This window comes from Sus scrofa, chromosome X, assembly GCF_054392235.1.
Source record: "Sus scrofa isolate SSC_HxYL_T2T_F1_AM1 chromosome X, Sscrofa_HxYL_maternal_Yorkshire_Landrace_v2.0, whole genome shotgun sequence".
Lineage (NCBI taxonomy): Eukaryota > Metazoa > Chordata > Mammalia > Artiodactyla > Suidae > Sus > Sus scrofa.
Window position 1 is genome coordinate 24,384,687 of NC_139401.1, and position 21,204 is coordinate 24,405,890.

The 21,204-nt window shown below is 42.9% G+C and overlaps 2 protein-coding genes, 1 long non-coding RNA gene and 1 other non-coding gene across 10 annotated transcripts in view; 3 read left to right on the forward strand and 1 right to left on the reverse strand.

Annotated features, from left to right (window-relative positions):
* Nucleotides 1-7,114, reverse strand: part of PCYT1B (phosphate cytidylyltransferase 1B, choline) — a 137,461-nt gene extending 130,347 nt beyond the window's left edge. Inside the window, exon 1 of the mRNA XM_013986017.3 lies at nt 6,891-7,114. Within this exon, the coding sequence (XP_013841471.1) occupies nt 6,891-6,962 (72 nt within the window). The 5' untranslated portion in view covers nt 6,963-7,114. The remainder of the gene's footprint in view (nt 1-6,890) is intronic.
* Nucleotides 1,885-2,028, forward strand: LOC146394509 (small nucleolar RNA SNORA12). Its single transcript, XR_014835940.1, has one exon. It is a non-coding gene; the product is annotated as a small nucleolar RNA SNORA12 (small nucleolar RNA).
* A 439-nt stretch (nt 7,115-7,553) lies between the features above and the next one.
* On the forward strand, nt 7,554-17,562 carry LOC146394510 (uncharacterized). 2 transcript variants are annotated; one of them, XR_014834764.1, is made up of 4 exons: nt 7,554-7,629; nt 8,101-8,383; nt 12,958-13,159; nt 14,802-15,533. It is a non-coding gene; the product is annotated as an uncharacterized LOC146394510 (long non-coding RNA). The 2 variants fall into 2 exon arrangements; XR_014834765.1 differs by lacking the exon at nt 8,101-8,383 and having other exon boundaries at nt 7,557-7,629; nt 14,802-17,562.
* Nucleotides 17,563-20,850: 3,288 nt separating this feature from the next.
* The window catches only part of POLA1 (DNA polymerase alpha 1, catalytic subunit), a 303,907-nt gene continuing 303,553 nt past the window's right edge, over nt 20,851-21,204 (forward strand). For 4 of the 6 annotated variants that reach the window (XR_014835833.1, XR_014835834.1, XM_021080571.2 and 1 more), the window contains exon 1: nt 20,851-20,938. Coding sequence is in view for 4 of the 6 variants with exons in the window: in XM_021080571.2 (XP_020936230.1) it covers nt 20,896-20,938 (43 nt within the window). In the remaining 2 variants the exon portion in view is untranslated. Of the gene's footprint in view, nt 20,970-21,204 lie in introns of all 6 variants that reach the window. The other 2 variants (XM_085008764.1, XM_085008765.1) reach the window with 1 other exon arrangement.

The following is a 21,204-nucleotide window of genomic DNA, read 5'->3' on the forward strand; positions in this document are numbered from 1 at the left end:
ACCTAGAGATGACCTTAGATGGACAAACTCAAGACTCTTCCTGGGCAAGGAGAATACAAAGTAAACACAGATATACATTCTTTTCACTTAATTCAGCAAACATTTATTAAATATCTATAGTCCATCAGGAACCAAATATGAATGTGATGTTTCCACTCTCGAAGAATATATAGAGTAAAAACATTATGTAAGGCAAACTCTCAAGGATTGATTATTTTAGTGACTATAATGGTACTGTTAAAAAGTCTAATCAGGAGTTCCCTTGTGGCACAGCAGGTTAAGGATCTGGCATTGTCACTGCAGCAGCTCAGGTTGCTGCTGTGGCACAAGTTTAATCCTTGGCCTGGAAAATTCCATATGCCACAGGTGTGGCCAAAAAGAAATTTAAAAAATAAATAAATATCATTTTGGAATTCCTACTGTGCATTAATGATCTGGTGTCTCTGTAGTGCACAGGTTTGATCCCCAGCTCGGCGCAATGGGTTAAGGATCTGGCATTACCACAGCTGTGGCACAGGTCACAGCTGCTGTTTGGATTCAACCTCTGGCCCAGGAACTTCCACATGCTGTGGGTGTAGCCGAAAAAAAATTTCTCATCATACTCATATTTGCTTTCAAAAGAATTATATAAATGCTTCTCAGGAGTTCCCATTGTGGCTCAGCTATGATAACAAACCAGACTAGTAACCATGAGGATGTGGGTTAAGGATCTGGCAATTCCATAAGCTGTGGTGCAGGTCACAGAGGCTGCTCAGACCCTGTGTTGCTGTGGCTGTGGCATAGGCTGGAAGCTACAGCCCCGATTCAACCCCTAGCCTGGGAAATTCCATGTGCCGTGGGTGCAGCCCTAAAAAAAACAATGAATGAATGAATGAATGATGCTTCTGTAGTTTTTGTTTATGACTTAATGGAACTGAGAAAGACAGCTTTGAAAAAGATACTGTTTTTTGTTTTGTCCTGTGCCATATGGTCCAACTTTTAAAATTCCTTTTTTTCCTGTGTGTGTGTGTGTGTGTGTGTGTGTGTGTGTGTGTGTGTGTGTGTGAGAGAGAGAGAGAGAGAGACAGAGAGAGAGAGAGGTGGGGGCAGAGGGAAAGGGAGAGGGGATTTGTAGCTTGTAGCTTGCAGAAAGACAGAGAAATTTTTAAATGTCCTAATATCTGGGGCCAGACTGAAATAAAGAATATGTCTTCACATTATGAGGTCTCATTGTGAGAATGGGGCAAGATTAATTTTATGCCAGTTCTTGTGCATTCTTTACTCCATGTTATTTGGGAGCTGGCTCCAAGTCCCTTAGAATAAAGGGGAAAAAATAAGAGAAACCAGTAAGACTCCTTTTCTCCCCACAGTTCCCAGGGCTGGGAAGGCCAAGGGAACCCCAGGTTTCAAACACTCCCAGGTCCAGCCTCTCACTCCCATCTCTCTGCATGCTAAGCCAGTGAGGTTTCCTAAATGTGAGATAGTTAAGGTTTGCCTTAGAGGAACACACTGGCTGGGGCTCTATAGTTTAGGGACAGACATTAGTGTCTTCTAAAGAACTTTACATTCACTTGTCTCAGGAATGGAGCATGTGCATCACTTGTTAACTTTCAGAGTAAGAAGTATCAGCAGAGCAGCCTATGGCAGTGATGATACACCTGCTAATTGGGTTAGGAGGACATGTGACCCTTGGGTCAGTCTACTATGCAGTTTCCAAAGGGGACAAGGACTGTGCTGAGTTAGCTGAAGGCTGTGCAAATAAATGCCTGTTCCCGTAATATTGAGATTTGTGTGCAGGAATTACAGAAGGCTGAGCAGGTAAGCACCTAATGGCATTTTGGAACAAAAAGTAAAAATGTAACATCTACTCTCCCTTTAAGTGGCTTTGAAAAAAAATGCTCAGATAGTTGAGGTGGTTTTCTTTTTGGCACATTTGTTGAGTTTTTCCAATGGTCCTGACTCTGCCACAGATACAGGAGATGGCAAAGGCTTGATAACAAAGAGATCTCTTTCTAGCCTTTCCCGAATCAAAGATTGGTTCCCACAGGTGGCAGGGAAAAAATACTCAGATTTCTAAACCTCAGAAATTTGGAAGGTTCTAAATTGTTTAATTCCCTCTAAATAAAGACTAAATATTCAACATACACTTATGTTGTTTCTATTAATTAAACATTATACACATTTTCCTTAAAGAAGATAAGGAAGTGACAAATCATATTCTTTGAAACTTACTGCTAAATTGAGGACCTGAGTTTTATTTTTTCTAAAAAGACATTGATATTTGGTATGGTCAAACCAAGCAAGTTGCAAGAAGCCACCTCAGCTAAAGATTTAGGAATCCAAGTGCCATTCGTCTCTAAATAACCCAAAATTCTCTTCATCTATCCTAGTACCTGGAACCAGCACAATATTTAGCAAATGTGTTCAACATAAACATTCGAGGACTGATCGACCTAACCCATGACTAGTGCCCTAGGAAGGTAACTGTTCCTTCTGAAGGAGCTGGCAGATTTCATTTCCAATCCTGGGGCTGGATGGCACTCCTCACCCCCACCCCTCCCCTGAATGCCCAGCAAACATCTCTCACCCCCACCCCTCCCCTGAATGCCCAGTAAATATCTCTTTCTCACAAACAGGAAGCCCTTATCTCAGCATGAAGACTTTGCAGCAAAGACTAGTAAAGGGAAAAGAAGAAATGAAAGACAGAGAGAGTTTTCATTTTGATCCATGAACTCTTTGTAGAAAATCAGAGTCAACTCCATTGAGTGGCATCTTGAAAGAACGGTCTCTATGAGCCAATCAAGAGATTTTTCTGGAACCCCTCCCATGTACCAGGCTCTCTGAGGAGCCCACAGGAGCACTCCTGCCAGGGAATTTTGGGTATAGTGGAAGAAGCAAGGAATTAGATCCTGAGCCAGTAAAATTTTCAGCATCAAAGTATTCTATGCTACCAATTTACTATCCAAAGTAAGAGAGGAAGGTAAGTTAGCAGGAGATGATTTTACATAAAATTTAGGAATAGCAGAAAGAACTAGCTAGCCACATTATTTCCTACCAGGGCACTTTAGGGGATCTTGGTTATAATGAATAAATTAAAAATGTATAATTAGCATATCAATTGCTTGCATCTAAGTGAGAGCTTCTGGAGTTATTTGATGGTGCTTAAAATCTTTGGTCTCTGAAGTGCATTTAATGTCTCCTTGACTCTTATCTATATTATTAGTTTGCAGATCAAATTTAACTTGGTGCTATGCAAATGAATAAACTTGAAATAAATGAGATTTTATGGCAAAATTTTAAATCCATATTACTTTAACAGAAATGCAATATATTTTGAGAAAATGTGTCAACATACCAAAAAGAGATATTGTGGCTTAAAGCAGCACTATCCAATAGTATCTTCTGCAATGCTGGAATATTCTGTATCTGGACTATCCAAACAAGGTAAACAGTAGCCACATGTGACTATTTTTTTTTTCTTTTTAGGGCCACACCTGTGACATGTGAAAGAGGCAAGGGGGTCGAGTCTGAGTTGCAGCTGCTGGCCTACACCACTGCCACAGCAACGGGATCCGAGCCGCATCTGCGACCTATGCCTCAGCTTACGACAACGCCAGATCCTTAACCCACTGAGGGAGGCCAGGGGTTGAACCTACATCCTCATGCACAGTATGTTGGGTTTTTAACCCACTGAGCCACAACAGGAACTCCCATGCATGTGACAATTGAGTACCTGAAAGGTGGCTAGTGTGATTGAAAAACTAAACTTGATATTTTATTTAATTATAATTAATTAAAATTTAAAGTTATATGTGGCCAGTGGCTACCTTAATTGACAGTGTAGATTTAAAAAGTGAAACTGGATTCCAAGAACCTGAATTCCAGCCCTCTCCTTACTACCTTGGACAATTTACATAACCTCTGAGAGCCTCAATTTTCACTTGAAAATAAGAATAAAAATAATATCAACCTCACAGCATTTGGGAAAGAGGAATTGAGATAATGTTCAGGCATTCTCCTATTTCCAAATAAATGCCAATCAAATACTAAAGTATTTGTAGTAAAGTAATATGCAGAAAATGAATATCCATTTTTTTTTTTTTTTGGCTGCCCCGTGGCATAGGGAGTTCCCGGGCTAGGGATCAAACATGAGTCTTAGTTACGACCTAAGCTACAGCTGCGGCAATGCCAGATCCTTAACCCTCTGTGCTGAGCTGGAGATCAAACCTGTGTCCCAGTGCTCCCAAGACGCCGCAATCCCATTGTGCCACTGTAGGAACTCCCAACTCCTTCATTTAAAGGGAATTCTCATTCTTAGATTAAAAATATAGTTGACACTTGAACAACATGGGTTTGAACTGTGTGGGTCCACTTACATGTGGATTTTTTTGAGAATAAATATTACAGGCGTTCCTGTTGTGGCGCAGTGGTTAACGAATCTGACTAGGAACCATGAGGTTGCGGGTTCGGTCCCTGCCCTTGCTCAGTGGGTTAAGGATCCGGCGTTGCCGTGAGCTGTGGTGTAGGCCGCAGACATGGCTCGGATCCCACATTGCTGTGGCTCTGGGGTAGGCTGGCGGCTACAGCTCCGATTCAACCCCTAGCCTGGGAACCTCCATATGCCGCGGGAACGGCCCAAGAAATGGCAAAAAGACAAAATAAATAAACAAATAAATAAATACTACAGTACTATGCAATTCATGATTGGTTGAATAATCCTCAGACATCGAGGGCAGACTAGGTTATACTCTGATTGTTTAAGGGTAGTTATATTATTAAATTCATAATTAACCTCACTGTTCAGATATAATATTTAGTGATGATGCTGATAAACCAGCACCATTAGCAATAGCCAGAGATGTCACGTGTCAGCTTAGGGGTGCCCAAAAAGGCTGGCAGTTAGAAAGTTATATTTACAGAAATTGGGGTCAGCTTCTATATGAAAAGTATACTGAGAACTGAAAAGCATGACTAAAATGTTAATGCAGTCACTTCTTTATTATTGTTATAATTAATACCATAATTCATCTTGTTTAGCCAAGAAGGCTAAATAAACCCATTCCATTTAACTCTGAGAAACTGAGGCACAAACTAACAGTGGTTAGGAGTTTGAGCACTTTCACTGAATATAATCACATGAAGTAAGGCATGTAACGTACTTGAACAGGACAGGTCACCTACTAAGAACTAAAATGTCAGCTATTATTCTGATAATAAGTGATGGTATTAGTCGATTGTGAGATTAGAAGCCTCTGGCTATTTTTCAATTCACAATGGGTATGGGGATACAGAGTAGTATTTAGGCAGATTTAATTCTACATGACCGTACACAGAAGGATCAAACCAGTTTTTCATGTCTGTCCCAGTCTAGAACTGAATCTAGCTGTTTTGATACCACTTCAAATCTATTTTTGGAATGAGGCCTGAATGAGTGAATAAATGAATGCATGACCACAATGCCTCCCGATTCCCCAGTAACTCGGTGAAAGGAGATGGTGACATTCATGAGTCTTCAACACACCAAATCTGAGATATCATGGGGAGGCGATAATATGGGCAAGGGACAGATGGGTGGACATGGTCTACCAGTCATGTAGCTCAAGTGCCTGGTGGATATCATCCCGGCCACTTTCTAAGGCCTATGTGCTTTAACCAGCCATTCCAGGGCCACTCCAAGGCGCCTGGTAAAGTTTTGAAGGAGTGCTGGGACAGGGAAGAGCAGGGCCAGCGTCCCAAGGCATGAGAAACCAACCACTCTCTGGGGAGTGGTGTAAAACCAGTTTTACTTTGAAGCAGAAATTACATCACTGCTGGTCCTAATCTCTTCTTGACATCATTTAGAATCCTTCTTACTTATTTGGTCCCACCACCTCGACTTTTTCCATCTAGAACTCATTTGGTTTAATAGGGCTCCACTAAAATGCACATTTCCCCTAGGAACCCTCGCCCCCAAGTAAAAGACCACAGTAGGTAGTACCACTTACAGGATAGCTGCACTGCAAGGAATTCACAAGTGGATGTTCTGGTCAGGATTTTGTGACTTTACTACTAGAAGATTTTCTTAACTTATAAGATAATGAACATTTTCTGAAAACATTTCTCCAGTGCCCTCAGGCTCCCACACCATCATTCTTGGTCTTGAATTACATACATTTACTCATACTGACTTGACCTTTTTTACCTTTTTAAAAAAAAATTTTTTTAATTGAAGTGTAGTTGTTTTATAATGGTGTGTTAGTTTCTGGTGTACAGCCAAGTGATTAAGTTTTTTTTTTAAAAAAAAATATATATATGTTCTTTTTCAGATTCTTTTCTATTAGAGGTTATTCCAAGATATTGAAGATAGTTCCCTATGCTATAGAGTAGGTTCTTGTTGATTATGTATTTTATATATATTGGTGCATATCTATTTAACCTTTTTTTTTAGAAAAAGAATTTGAGGGAGTTCCTGTCGTGGCTCAGTGGTTAACGAATCCGACTAGGAACCATGAGGTTGGGTTTGATCCCTGGCCTCGCTCAGTGGGTTAAGGATCCCACGTTGCTGTGGCTGTGGCATAGGCCAGTGGCTACAGCTCCGATTAGACCCCTAGCCTGGGAACTTCCATGTGCCGAGGTTGTGGCCCTAGAAAAGACAAAAAAAAAAAAAAAGAAAAAAGAAAAAGAATTTGTCCTTATGATCTAATGCTGTCCACAATGCTTGCACCTTAGTCAGGGGATAAAGAACCATTAACCAGTTTTTCTTTTCTTTTTTTTTTTTAAATCACCTTAAGATGGAGAGGATATTTCTATTTTGAGAGTGATTCCATTAATTATCACAGGTCCACTACACTCACAAATGCACAGGACTTTGGTTTTTGAACCTACTTTGATAATCAAAGAGGCAAAAATCAGTAAGAAAGCAAGTACATTACCTTGCGCCAGAATTTGGGAGGGCAACTGTCCCTGGTGTCCTCTTTCATGGTGCATTCCTGGTGACCCACCATGTCTGCTCCTGACCTGCCTTCCCTCCTTTTTTAGAGTCCTCTCTTCCCTTTGGAGTTCTTTTGTGTCACGGGGTGAAAGTTTTCTTTCTCCGGGTTTATGGGAGCACCTGACCAAAGGTTCAGCATAAACTCCAAGGAGCTAGTCGTGTCCCAGGGATTGAATGAGCAGAGATCCAAGTTGCCGGGTGCTCTTGCTGTCTTGGCCACAAGCCTCCTCTTGTCCCCTCTGGGCTGTGGTTCATTAACAATTACTGTGCTCTGCACTGGCGCGATGATGGCCTGTTGTGTGGGGACAGGCTGGTTGTGGTGAAAGCTGCACTCGTGAAAAAGGCCATTGTTTGACCTACCCTGTCCCTCGCTGGAGCTATGGCAACAAATTCTGTTGGCGAATTAACTATGTCATTGTGTGCCGCCTTGACTGATTATGCTCCTGGAATGACAAACTTTCTCTCTCTTTTTCAAGATGAAAAATGGTCAAGACCTTAAAGTGTTAATATACAACTCAGCACTTCCTTCAAATAGGTGAATAGAGATGGAGAAAATAAATCTCTCGGATGCACTTTGTGTCTAATAAAACATTTCATCTCTTCCCAGGAGCTCTTCTAAGCACCTCTGGCAATGAATTTGTGCATTTTAACAATGTTGAATCTTCGCAACTTGTGTTAAGGTAATTTCCCCTCAGATAACGCTGTGGGTTAAAAGAATGCTTTAAATATGCATGTGCTTTGGGCTGGCTCTGAAAAAAATTCTTTTTAAATCTGGCTACAGCAAAGCACTGTGGGAACTCTGGCTGCTGTTATCATGAGTACCACAACACAGTTCAGAAAAACTGCTGTCCATCAAAACTCAACTAGACCACATAAACATTTCCTATCCTGGCAGGAAAACTCTTAGTTACTTTCTTAAATATTCCATCTTCTGGACAGTAAAACTTGGTCTCATCAGTCCAAGGATCCTTTCAAGCTTTCTGTCCATCTGTCCATCCATCCATCCATTCCACGCTTTCTCTGTCCAAGTGTTGTGCTGGTTGCAGGGGGAGTTCTGTCAGTGAATTTGCTGCTAGTTTCCTAGCATGGGAGTATGTAGTGGGCTGATAGGGTAAGCTGGAATTCCATTCCCAAGGATCTCTTTCCTTTAGCTCCAAGTCAGAGTTGGCCAAAAGAGGAATTTGCACAAGCTTTGGAAGACATGAGAGTGAAAAGAGTGGCTGGGCATGGCAACCAACAGAGGAGAAGTGACAGTGGGTCCTAGCTTGTCCTCACTCTGCGTCCAGATCTTTTTCCCAACTGCTGATACTGTTGCCCAAAAGCAGCCCAGGGCCACCATCGGATGTATATGTAGCCCCAAAGAGCTTCCCATCGCTTCTCTTAGGCTTCCTTCTCCACTGTGGCAGCTGGATATGCAAGGCTTCTGACTCCCAGGTGGGTGACCTCTTCCATCCTCCAACCCCCTTCCCTGGACCTTCCTTACCCCAGCCTCTCCCATGATGGGCCAGGTCTATTTCCTATCATAAGTCCTTTCTTCCATGGCTCATAGTGGTTCTGCTTCCCTGACGGAACTAGGACTGATACACTCATTTTTCCACATGGTACAAAGACTGTTAGGAGAGGATCCTCAGCATGCAGGGGTAGTTTAGAGGGTAACAGGGAGGAAACCCATAGAACTTGTGTCTAGAAGCCACTGCAGAACCCAGGGAAACAGATGTTATATTTGCACGGGACCGCTGCCTCCAGATCCCAATAGCCTTCACCCTGCAACACTTCTTTTCAGATCTAAGCATTTCTGCAGATACCTCTTCTTTCTCCCTTCCTATATCTTCCTTCATCCTCATTTTTTTTTTGTCTTTTTGCCATTTCTTGGGCTGCTCCTGCGGCATATGGGAGGTTCCCAGGCTAGGGGTCTAATCGGAGCTGTAGCTGCCAGCCTACGCCAGAGCCACAGCAACGCGGGATCCGAGCCACGTCTGTGACCTACACCACAGCTCACAGCAACGCTGGATCATTAACCCACTGAGCAAGGCCAGGGATCGAACCCGCAACCTCATGGTTCCTAGTCGGATTCATTAACCACTGCGCCACGACAGGAACTCATCCTCATTCTTATCCCCCACGGATCATCCCTGAAAGAGGCTAGCATTAGACATCCGAGGTAAGCCATATTCCCAGAATGGGTTCCAGGCAGTAAACTAAAAGAAGGAAAAAAAAAAAAAAGAAGCAAATCCTGTGCACATTATTTCTTCTAGAGTGAGTCACCAGGTCCACTGAAATGATGGCCCACCTTGACGCAGCACAGATTGCCTCAAACAGACGGTTTCTCTGAATCTAAACTAAAGCTTGGTTCAGCTGTCAGGAAGACATCACCCATCTCTATTTGTACTGTCCTGCTCATCTCAGTAATGGAAAAATCACTCTTGTGTCATCAAGGCCCAACAGTTCACAAGAGAGGCTTGTTTTGAAATTGCCTCTTATTGTCATCCATTAGAATAACAGAGCATTTGATTATATTTTCAAGCTTCTTGTCTCACATCCAAAAGAAGAATCACTGCCAATCTATTCCCTCAGTTAATTCCTGATCGGAGTAGTTGATTATTTGTCATATGCATGAGAAAGTTGAGAGGGTAGGTCTTGATTAATTCTGATTACAAAGCAAATAGCATGGTAAAAGGGCTACCAATACAACTATGTATTGTATTCTTACCAGAGACCTAGTTTGGTCAATTAAGCTGTTTACCTTTGGATTATGAAGGTGTCTATTATCTGAATGCTTACCGGTAGCTTTCTGGAGTCTTCTCTTCTTTTGGGAGCCTCTTGAACTACAATGGTCTCGGGAGAGTCCTATTAACAATTCCCTGCAGTCTACCACAAGGGGCGCTCCAGAGCTCTGAGAGTGGTGTCAGTGGGTGGAGCCTAGCTGCCCAGGCCTACATAGTTAGACATGGGTGGGCAACAGGTCTCCCATATGGCATTTTGTGTGAATTAGAAAAAGGTGCTTCTCCTCGAAGAAGCAGCCCCATTTGGTGAGCAAGGGGAGGGCTGGATTTCAGCCCTATTCTTACAGTCTGTGGGGAGCCTTTGGAGCCCCTGACACTCAGAGAAAAGGAGGCAGTTGGGGAAGCAAACTGTGTTATCTCTATCACAGGAGATGCACACCTGTATTGGAGAGATAAGTATCCTTGTGGCCCAGGAGGTGTTCTACTCTGGGAGACGTGGATGGTCACCTAGGCCTCAGCTTCAGAGTTGGCGAAATCACCCTCATTTTGCATGAATTCCCCAGCAGCATTCTGTTGGCTTTCTAGTACCTCACTAGTGGGCAGGATGTGCCCTGGGTCATGGCCTTGGGGGCCATGTTTAAGATGGCTCTACTTTGGGAGTTCCTGCTGTAGCTCAGTGGAAACAAATCCGACTAGTATCTGTGAGGATGTGGGTTCAATCTCTGGCCTTGCTCAGTGGATTAAGGATCTGGTGTTGCTGTGACTGGTGGTGTAGGTCACAGATGTGGCTCAGAACTGGCATTGCAGTAGCTGTGGCAGTGGCATAGGTCGGCAGCTACATCTCTGACTCGACCCCTAGCCTGGGAACCTCCATATGCCATGGATGCTGCCTTAAAAAAAAATGGCCCCCCCTTTGGCTCTCCTCCTCTAAGGAGTCCATGAGATCATGGGGACAGGGTGCATGCCTGGAGACCCCCACCCCCCTTCTGGAACATTCTAGAATTCTCTGCCAAAATGTCCTCATCCTGTTTGCAGTGTGTGGCCTCTTCCTCAGGGCCACACTCCTGAGGAGTAACCTCACTGCAGAGATGCATAACCCTGGGCACAAGGGGTGGTCAAGCTTTTAGCAGGAAAACATGAACAGAATCTAGATATATGGGCTGGCCCCACCCTGTGGTGTGGTACAGAGGAGGGACTCTGGCTCTGCCCCCACCTCACACACACACACTCACAGTCTGTTAGCTTAATTTCAAACAATACAGAATTTAGATATTTAGACACATGATATATGGGCCTCCATTTTTTTTTCACTTTTTTTTTTTTTTTTTTTTTTGGTCTTTTTGCCATTTCTAGGGCTGCTTCTGCAGCATATGGAGGTTCCCAGGCTAGGGGTCTAATCAGAGCTGTAGCCGCCGGCCTACGCCAGAGCCACAGCAATGCGGGATCCAAGCTGTGTCTGCAACCTACACCACAGCTCACGGCAACGCCGGATCCTTAACCCACTGAGCAAGGCCGGGATCGAACCCGCAATCTCATGGTTCCTAGTCGGATTCATTAACCACTGAGCCACGACAGCTACTCCTGGGCCTCCATTTATATTCTTGTCCTGACCCCACAAATATTCAGTGCTGGCCCATCTAGAAGTATTCTAAATTACTGTAGAAATTAATGAATTAATTATCATTTCTGGTTATTTTAATTACAGTTAATTACAGGTAGTTTGTCATCAAAAGTCTGATCATCTCAATGTATGAATAATATTATTTCCTGAATCTAAGTGGCTGAGGGCTAGATTCTGGACTGAGGTGAAATACGTTTGTTCCTTCTAGCATGGTTCTAAGTATGAGTAGTTGCTTTGAAAATAATTGTTAAATGAATAAATCAATCCCTGCAGCATTTCGTTAAGTGACCATCATCCTTTGCTGTGTGAATGCCAGGTAACTGGGCTTAGAACCACTATGACTGATGAGTTCATCCAAGGTTATTTTGGGGGTCTTAGTCTTGAGATGAAGCCAGGGGGCAGATGAGATGGCAGCCTCTTTGGACCTGAAATAAAGCGACTACCTGTGACTCCCTGGCTTGTTGCTTTTCCTGCTCCCCTGGCATTATCTCACAACTGTTCTGAAAAAGGAATGCAAAGTATGAGCTTTGCATTTCCCAAGTATGGACTGAAAACACAGTCCAATGATATCAAGACATATCCAAATTCAAGTCTAGAATGTAGGCATTTTGCATATATTACTCTTTCCAGTGGATTTTCTTGAGCATCAACTTTGTGTCAAGCTCTCAACCAGGTGGAAAATGAAGGCAATTACAGAAGTACCAGTCTTCATGGAATTACAAATTAGTATATGAGGTGTGTTAAACTGAACATTTCCCTGACTTAAACAATCTATTTTACCACCCCTAACTCATCATTCTCTATTCCTTCTGCTCCAGCTTTGTTTTGCTTCATAATATCTACCGCCAAGGGACATATGCTTGTTGGTTTATTATCTATCTCTCCCAGCAAAACGGAAGGGCAGGGACCTCACTTCACTGCTGATATCCTCAGTGCCTGGCATATATTAAGTGCTCAATAAACATTTTGTCAATGAACAAATTAATTTGGCACCGAGGTTGCACTGTTTTCTTCTTGAGCTGTTTGGCTTTGAGGGGATAGACCGTACAAGGAAAAGCAATTTGATTTGACACTGGGAGGTACTCCTGAAAGTACTGGAGGCAACTAAGTAATTCTGAGGATGGTGTTTCAATCTGAAGAACAGCTGGTGTCAAACAAAAAGAAATGCACCGAGAAGTTGTAGGGAACCAAGACCTTCGGAATTTATTATCTTTCTTTTTAGGCACACAAGAGTTTTAATTTGCAGTAACTTGCTAAAACAACCAAGTTTCAAGCGAAGAAGAGTGTCTGTTGATCCATTTGGGCCATTAACAAAACTTCTCTAAAATGTGAGAGTGATAAGCCAAGTAACTAAGAAATTGTTTTTTTTCCTCTCACCTCATAGTTATTATTTTAATGGCTTTCTGGGGTTTTGCAGACATTTTTCTCCCTAACAGAAAAATTGACTTTCTGCCTGGTATAAAACTCAGAAGTGGACATGATCTATTTTGTAACTGCCTCTATCTTTCCCATGGCTTTTTGCTGTTTACCAGCAACCCTTTCATGATGTGTGTTTCATCATTTATGTGTTTGACCTGAGGGCCTGGCTCATTTTATCTTTGCCCTTTTCTTTTTCTTCTCCTCCATTCTTTCTCACCTACCAAACTTCAACTGTGAATCTGAAGTTATTTTGTGGGAAGGGGCTACAAGATTTCTAAGAACTTCGCCGGCAAACATTCCTGACTATGGACAATGCAACTGCATCGACTGGTGATTGTAAGAGAAATATGTATAGGTGTCCTGTGAAAATATATGAAGAGAACAACATGTAATACTTCCAAATTTCAATTGAAGAAAATGAACTCGAATGTCTTGAAATCAATCAAGGTAAGTTAAGAAATTGTGTGCAGAGGTCTTGGAATCTAACCCAAGATGCCAATTTAGAAATGGCTTTGCTTCTCTCCACACCAGGCTCCAAAGGAAAACAAAATATTGGCTGGCTTAGTAGAAGCATTTCAAACTCCTCTCCACATAAAGGACAATTCAGCAGAAGTGCCAAAGAAAGAAAATTCTGTTCCCACAGTTGTGCTACCTGCCATGGTTGAGGGGAGGGAAAGACAATCATCTGTTTCGGGCTGGCATTAAAATCTTAGATGGTAACGGACAATCGGAAATTGAAATTTAAAAGCCAGTTTAAAACATCATGAAAAACATAAAATACTTAAGGACAAATTTCATAAAATGTGCGGTAGGTGTGCATACTGAGAACTATAAAAGACTCCTGAGAAAAATTAACAAAAACCCACAAAAAGGGAGAGATGCACCATGTTCATAGTTTGAAAGACTGAATTGTTAAAATATTATTTTCTCCAAATTAATCTATAGATTTAATATAATCCCAGTCAAAATCCCAGAAAACTTTTTGGTAGAAATTGACTACCTGATTCTAAAAATCATATGGGAGGCAAAAGACCTCAATTAGTCAAAATAATTTTGAAAAAGAAGAATGATATTGGAGAACTCAGACCTCTTGATTTTATACTTACTATAAAGCTACAGTAGTCAAGACAGTTTGGTATTGCCATTAGTACAGACATAGATAAATGGAAGAAAAGAGAAAACCCAGAAATAGACCCACACATATGTGATAAAAGTGTCAAGATTCAATAGTAAAAAACTGTCCTTAGAAGAAATCATGCCCTTCATAACAGCATTATTAACAAAAACCAAAAGCTGGAAGCAATCAACATGTGGTGTATCTATCTATATATCTGTATCTCTCTCTATATATGATGGATTATTATTCAACCTTAAAAAGGAAGGAAATTCTAACACATGCTACAGCGTGGATGAAACTAAGGACATTACGCTAAGTGAAATAAGCCAGTTATGCCCCCCAACTCCTATGCGATTCTACTTACACGAGGTACCTAGAGCAGTCAAATTCATAGAGGCAGAAAGTAGGTGGTTATCAGGGGCTGCAGGGAGGGAGGAATGAGGAGTTATTAAATAATGGGCATAGAGTTTCAACTTGAGATGATGAAAAAGTTCTGGAGATTGGTTGTGCAATAATGTGAATGTACTTAACACTACCGAACTGTACACTTTAAAAAGGTTATTATTAAGATATTATTAACTGGCCTAACATTGTAAATCAACTATACTTGAATAACATTTTTTTTTTTAAAAAAAGATCATTATTATTGGAGTTCCCATCGTGGTGCAGTGGAAACAAATACGACTAGGAACCATGAGGTTGTGGGTTTGATTCCTGGCCTCACTCAGTGGGGTGAGGATCCGGCATTGCCATGAGCTGTGGTGTAGGTCACATACGTGCGTGGCTCAGATCTGGCGTTGCTGTGGCTCTGGCATAGGCCAGCAGCTACAGCTCCGATTAGACCCCTAGCCTGGGAACCTCCATATGCCACTAGTGCAGCCCTAAAAAGACACACACACACACACACACACAAGATTGTTATTATTAAGCAGTGTGCTCAGCGTGCAGCAAATATGTCTCTTGTTTCAACAGTGTTCGGAACCAACAGACCCTGGGACATCCCTTGCTCCAGCGTCCAACCACCCTCCAACCTTTTTCCCAGTCTCAACCATCGGATCCCTCAGCCATCCTTGGTCTCTGAACCAGCCAACACCATTTTTCGAGCTTAGTTCTTCACTGAAGATCAAGCATGAGCTCCAAGATTCTTCAGAATTATTCCACCCAGATAGGAGCTGATCTGTGGGTCCCGACACCTACCTCCCTCTGGGCTTCTATTTCCACTGCGAAGACGTGGCCCTGGAGCTCCTGGGCCACTTCTGCAACTTGGCCGAGGTGAAGCGTGAGTTGGCCCAGCCTCTCTCGAAAATGCAAAACCAGCAGACCCCCCAGCTCTCTGCTTCCTGGGCAGCTGCTTCCTGGGTGAGCAGGTGAAGCTCATTGAGAAGAGGGGCGACCACCTGACCGACCACAGCAACCCGCCTGGTCCCTGGGCGGGGCCGGCTGGTGTCTATTTCAAAGGCTCACCCTCAAGCAGGACTTGGAGCCTCCAGTGGCCTTTGAGGAGCCCCTTAGGGGTCAGGGCTTCTGCTTGAAGCCCCTCTCTGCCGCCTCTAGGCAGCTTTTTAACCAACCACCCTGGAGCCCTCTCCCAAGCCTTGAACCAAAGGGAAACAATAAAGCTTTGCAACAAGAACAAGAATCATTATTACGATGATAAAATTTACATTGTGTATTAAATTTTAAAAGTGCTAGAACGATTTAATATCTACGTGGAAAACATGAACCTCTATTCTTATCTCACATCGTACACAAAATTTAACCAAGAAATAAATGGATCATAGATGTGGATGTAAAAGCCATAAGATTTCTAAAATAAAACACAGGAGAAAATCTGTGTGACCTTGGGTTTTGCAGAGATTTCTTAGATAGGACACAAAAAGCATGAACTGTAAGACAGGGAAATGGATAAACTGAACTACACCAAAAATAAAGAACTTTTACTTAAATAAAAATTTTAATAAAATTTTTAATTTTTAACAAGTAAAAAACTTTGAGTCTTTAAAGACAGTTAAGAAAATGAAAAGGTAAGCCAGAGTGTGAGAAAAGATTTGCAAAACATTTATAAAGGACTTTTAGTTAGGATGTATAAAAATTGTGGTAATTTATTAACTGGACAAATAACTCAAATTTTTAAAAATGAGCAAAATGAGCAAAAGATTTGCACAAATACTTCATCAAAGAACGTTTACAAGAGATGGCCAAGTGAATCTTACATGTAAAGTGCGTGGACGTTACACCAAGAAAACCATGGGTAAACAAAATCAATGACTTTTCTTAGACAAGAAAATTCTTAAAAAGAACTGAGAAAACAGGGCAAATTGCCATCCCCAAATCTGGAGAGATAGGCACATACAGATAATCACAGCTGAGATCTGCTTACCTGGAAAAGAAGCTTCTGGAACCATCATCTGGTGGGAACACTTAAATGGTAATCTTGATGAATTGCTGGAGGCTGTGCGTGGACTGGCAAGAAATTAAGAAATTCCTGGGGGAGGGGGCACTTCCATCAGATGGAGGACCACAACTTTTGTGTTTTTTTCCTCCAGGAACCCACCAGATTCACATCTTGAGGTTCCAAGAAAAATCCCCTGGGGGCTGTGGCAGGGGAAGAGGAAGAGTAACCATCAGGAAACCCTTCTAGAATATTCTCTAACACTAAGGCCTACTCTCCAGAGGAAAGGTTTTGTCAGAGGACAAGACTTTGTCAAAGGGTGATACTGCAATATTATCCCAGCTTGGGAAAGGGAATTTTAGCCCTCTCCAGCCTTCCTGTTTCAGCTGAGGAAAAATAAAAACAAGCACAGTCAAGAGGGGACAAGACTTCAAGGAAGTAGATTATAACTGCTGCAGTCAGGGAAAGGGAACAATATCAAAATACCAGTAGAAGAAAGAGAAAAAAGGCAGAAGAAACATTGGAAGTAATAGTGGCCAAGAACTTTCCAAAGAGTACATTAATATGACAAGCACAAAACCACAGATCCAGGAAACGCAGAAAACACCAAGCAGGAAAAATACCAAAACAAATAAGCAAACAAATTAAAACACACACACACACACCCCCCTAAGAACATCAAAGTGCAAAAAAAGCCCATCCAAAACATAAACAAAAACAACCCCAAACCACCCACAAAACAAAAACCCCAAAACAAAAGATCTTGAAGGAAACCAGAGGTGGAGAGTAAGGGGTGGGAAATGACTTATAGAAGAGTAAGGATGAGAATTATAGTGGGCCTCTCAGCAGAAACCATGTAGTAAGTGTCCTGAGTCCCAATTTCCAATGTGTGAGTGGGTCATTTTCCCACAGTAACAAACAATTCTTGAACACTAGCAAGGTGTCACACAGGATAGGATGGAGAACTTGGAAATACGCACTATAAGGTACCTACATTACACAGAGAAAGGGAGTTCCTATTGTGGCTCAGGGGGTTAAGAATAAGACACAGTGTCCGTGAAGATGGGGGATCTATTCCTGGCCTCCCTCAGTGGGTTAAGGATCTGACTTTTCCACAAGTCGTGGTGTAGGTGGCAGATGTGGCTCAGATTCCCAGTTTCTGGGGCTGTTGCTAGGCCAGCAGCTGCAGCTCTGATTTGACCCCTAGCAGGGAAACTTCCATATGCCACTCTGCCAAAAAATAAACACAAAAAAATGGGAGAAAGGGGAAAGGAGAGAAACAAAGAACAAATTCATCAAAGAGAAGACACTTGCAAATACCCAAGAAGCACACAAAAGACACCCAACCACCATTAGTCATCAGGGAAGAGCAAGTTAAAACTCACAATAAGATACTAACACATAATCACTAGAAAGAAAATTAAAACAAAAACTGAGTGTTCCCATTGTGGCACAGGGGAAACAAGTCTGACTAGTGAACCATGAGGTTGTGGGTTCAATCCCTGACCTTGCTTGGTGCGTTAAGAATCTGGTGTTGCCATGAACTGTGGTGGAGGCTGCAGACTCAGCTTGGATCCTGCGTTGCTGGGGCTTTGGTGTAGGCTGGCAGCTGCAGGTCCGATTTGACCCCTAGCTTGGGAACTTCTATATGCTGCAAAAAAAAAAGTAAACATATACTTAACACATGACTCAGCAATTCCACTCCTGTCTTTACCCAAGAGAAAGGAAACATGTCCATATAAAGATCTGCACACAAATTAGAGAAATGGAGAACAGGTTATTGCTTGCCGATGGGATAGGGGACCGCATAGGACAGGAGCAGATATGGCTACATAAGGGCAACATAAGGATCCCTAGAGATGGAAATGTCCTTTATCTTGACTGTATCAACGCGCATATCCGGTTGTGATATAATTTTGTGAGATATTGCCAAGAGGAGACACTGAGTAAAGGATATGTGGACTTTTTCTGTATTATTTCTCATAACTGCATGTGAATTTACAACTATCTCAAACATTTAAAAATGTCAGGCAGTCTACTACATGTAAAAAACAGACATTGATGGGAATTTTTAGAAACATTGTATTAAAGAGGTATAGATATAACATAGCAAGTCATCAAATGTGACCCACCATTGATTATATATGCCAATAGAGGGAAATGAAAATAAAGAACAATCAAGACATAATCTTTGTTTTTGATCTAAGGATAATATATATGGTTTTGAAAAGTGTCAGATGTACGCACATATATAACTTTTCAGCAGACTTACCTTGCTAGTAATGTCTGGTCTAGGGGGTATGTTCCTCCCCCACTTTCGAACACGACTTGTGTTTCCAGGATGAGCTTTTTAAGGAGATGATTATAAAACAAATTATCGACTGTGCTTGAACTATTAATGACTGGGCAAATTTGTCTCACTGGTGGAAATTATTCAGTAAATAGTTAAGGTCCAGGGGAAACAAAATGTAAGCTGTCTTTACTGTAGAAGGAACACAGAGGGTAGTATGATGAGCAAGGAGCGATGACTGTGGTCACTAAAACTTCATTTCCTAAACCCAAACCACAGAGACCTTCAGACTAGGGTTTCTATTGGTGACAGCTGCTTAACGATAGGGGTGGTTTCACATTGTTTCTAATAAAGCTAGTGCTGGCCTTGGATAAGTGTCTTTTAAATAACCTAGATATCATTCAATTCATAGGAAGTCACAGCAATAAATGCTGTAAGCTACTAAAGAGTCAAAGTCTTGAGAACAGGTGGGAAACGAGCCCTCCTTCCTCATGGAAAGAGGTGTGTCCAGGTATATCTGACCATGTATTGTTGGACTGGATATTTCTGTCCAGATTACTCATACTGCTGGTGACTCTGAAAGGTCTGGCAATACCTTGTCTAGACCACTCGTTCTCTACTTTGGCAGCAAAATGGAATCCCAGCCTCTGAAATTCTGATTTAATAGGTCCAGGGGGCATTGGAACTTTGAAAAACTGCTTAGATGATTCTAACTTGCAGCCAAAGTTGATAACCTCTGCTCTAAGTTTTATAGAACACTGGCCATTAGTAAATTAAGAAACTCTCATGCTGCCATTCTCTGCTAAAATTCACTATTGAATGGCCATGCCATCAATGTTCTAACTCATAATTATTTCTTAACTTTGTTCCAATACCTTTAATAATTTCCCAGAAGAATTCCGGTTTGCCAGTCCCAAGTGCTAGTTTATGCTGCTGATTTAAAAGATTCTGAAGCATTAGTACAGCTATTTGTATTTGGGGTCAGGCTTTTTTTTTTTTTTTTTTTTTTGTCTTTTTGCTATTTCTTGGGCCGCGCTCCCGAGGCATATGGAGGTTCCCAGGCTAGGGGTCCAATCGGAGCTGTAGCCACCGGCCTACGCCAGAGCCACAGCAACGCGGGATCCGAGCCGCGTCTGCAACCTACACCACAGCTCACAGCAACGCCGGATCCTTAATCCACTGAGCAAGGGCAGAGACCGAACCCGCAACCTCATGGTTCCTAGTCGGATTCGTTAACCACTGCGCCACGACGGGAACTCCCGAGGTCAGGTTTTATTCACAATGACATTGCATGTTTATGCTATAAGCCAGCGCTCAATTATCACAAAAGATTTGCCCATTGGTCGATAATTCATGTCGAATCACTTGAGGGCATAACTTTGCTCTCTGAGGGGGCTGGGGGGAGCAGGACCAAGAGTATTATGCACAAGTGGATTTGCGAAAAGTGTTCAGATGCTTTGACTTCAATGGTAAAATGAATTCTACATAAAATGTTACTCAAAGATGGTTACTTCTTATTCTAAGTTCTTGGTTTAATTCGTGCTCTGTAAGATATACATGCACACGTCTCTGTTTTTATCGGCGAAAAATAAATAAGAAGCATACATTGCATGCACTGTACCATACACCAGTCTAATGCCCTTTCATAAGTTTGATATTTTTCAGAAGTCCAGGCCAGATGCTTTATCAATTTTTCTACGTTTTGAATACATGTGATTGTTTCCTCAGGGTTAGATTCAGGTTAAACACTATTTGCAAGAAGACTGTTAGGTGATGATGGCCTTTTTCCAAGTGCATCACATCAAGAGGCATCTAATTGCCTCTCGTTGGTGATGCTACTTTTGATCTTTTGGTTAAGTTGGTGCATATATCATAAATCACACAGCGACTGTGCTCGCGCTCAGAGAAGCAAAGTCAGGCAAGACTCAGAGTGCGCAGCAGGAGGCAGTCGCTTTCCCAGGCTCCTGGGAAACCGGTTCAACCACGCCCACTTTACTGCCCGCCCGCGCCTCTTTTCTCGGAAAATCAACCCTCAGAACCAGAGAGCCCCTACTCGAACGTGCTCAAATCTTTTCCCATTAGTATGGGTGCGCCTGCGCAGCGAGTCTCCAGGCAGCTCCTTTCCAGCGCCCGACCGCTCCCTTTTTCTGCTCTTCTCGGCCTCCCCCTCCGCTCTCGCTTTCCCTAAGGGGTCATCATGGGGCGCCAAACGCGCGCCCGCGGGAAGGCCGGGGGCGGGGCGCGGCGCGGCACGGCACGTCAGTGGCCTTCCGGGCGGAAGTCCGCAGCCTCCAGAGCCGCTGATTGGCTTTCAGGCTGGCGCCTGTCTCGGCCCCCGCGCCAGTTTCGGGCTGGTTGGCGCGGAATCGGGAGACTCCGGGACCATGGCGCCGGTGCACGGCGATGACTGCGACCTGGGGGCGAGCGGTGAGAGATGACCCCGCGCGCGGGGTCTCAGGTTGGGAGTGCGGGGGGCTGTGGCATGGTTATGGGTGGTGGGAGCTCTGTTTTATTTTCTTCTTAGGGAGGCGCGCGCCTAGGTTGTCCCGCAGGTCTCTTTGGGTGCAGACCTTGGAGGTCCCGGGCTGGAACCTATCAGGCATCGGACAGGTCTTCCCTGCAGGGCCTTTGGTCCTGGCAAACTCGAGCAATCCTCCTGCTGGGCTTTTTGTTGGAAGGCTGCCTCACCTTTG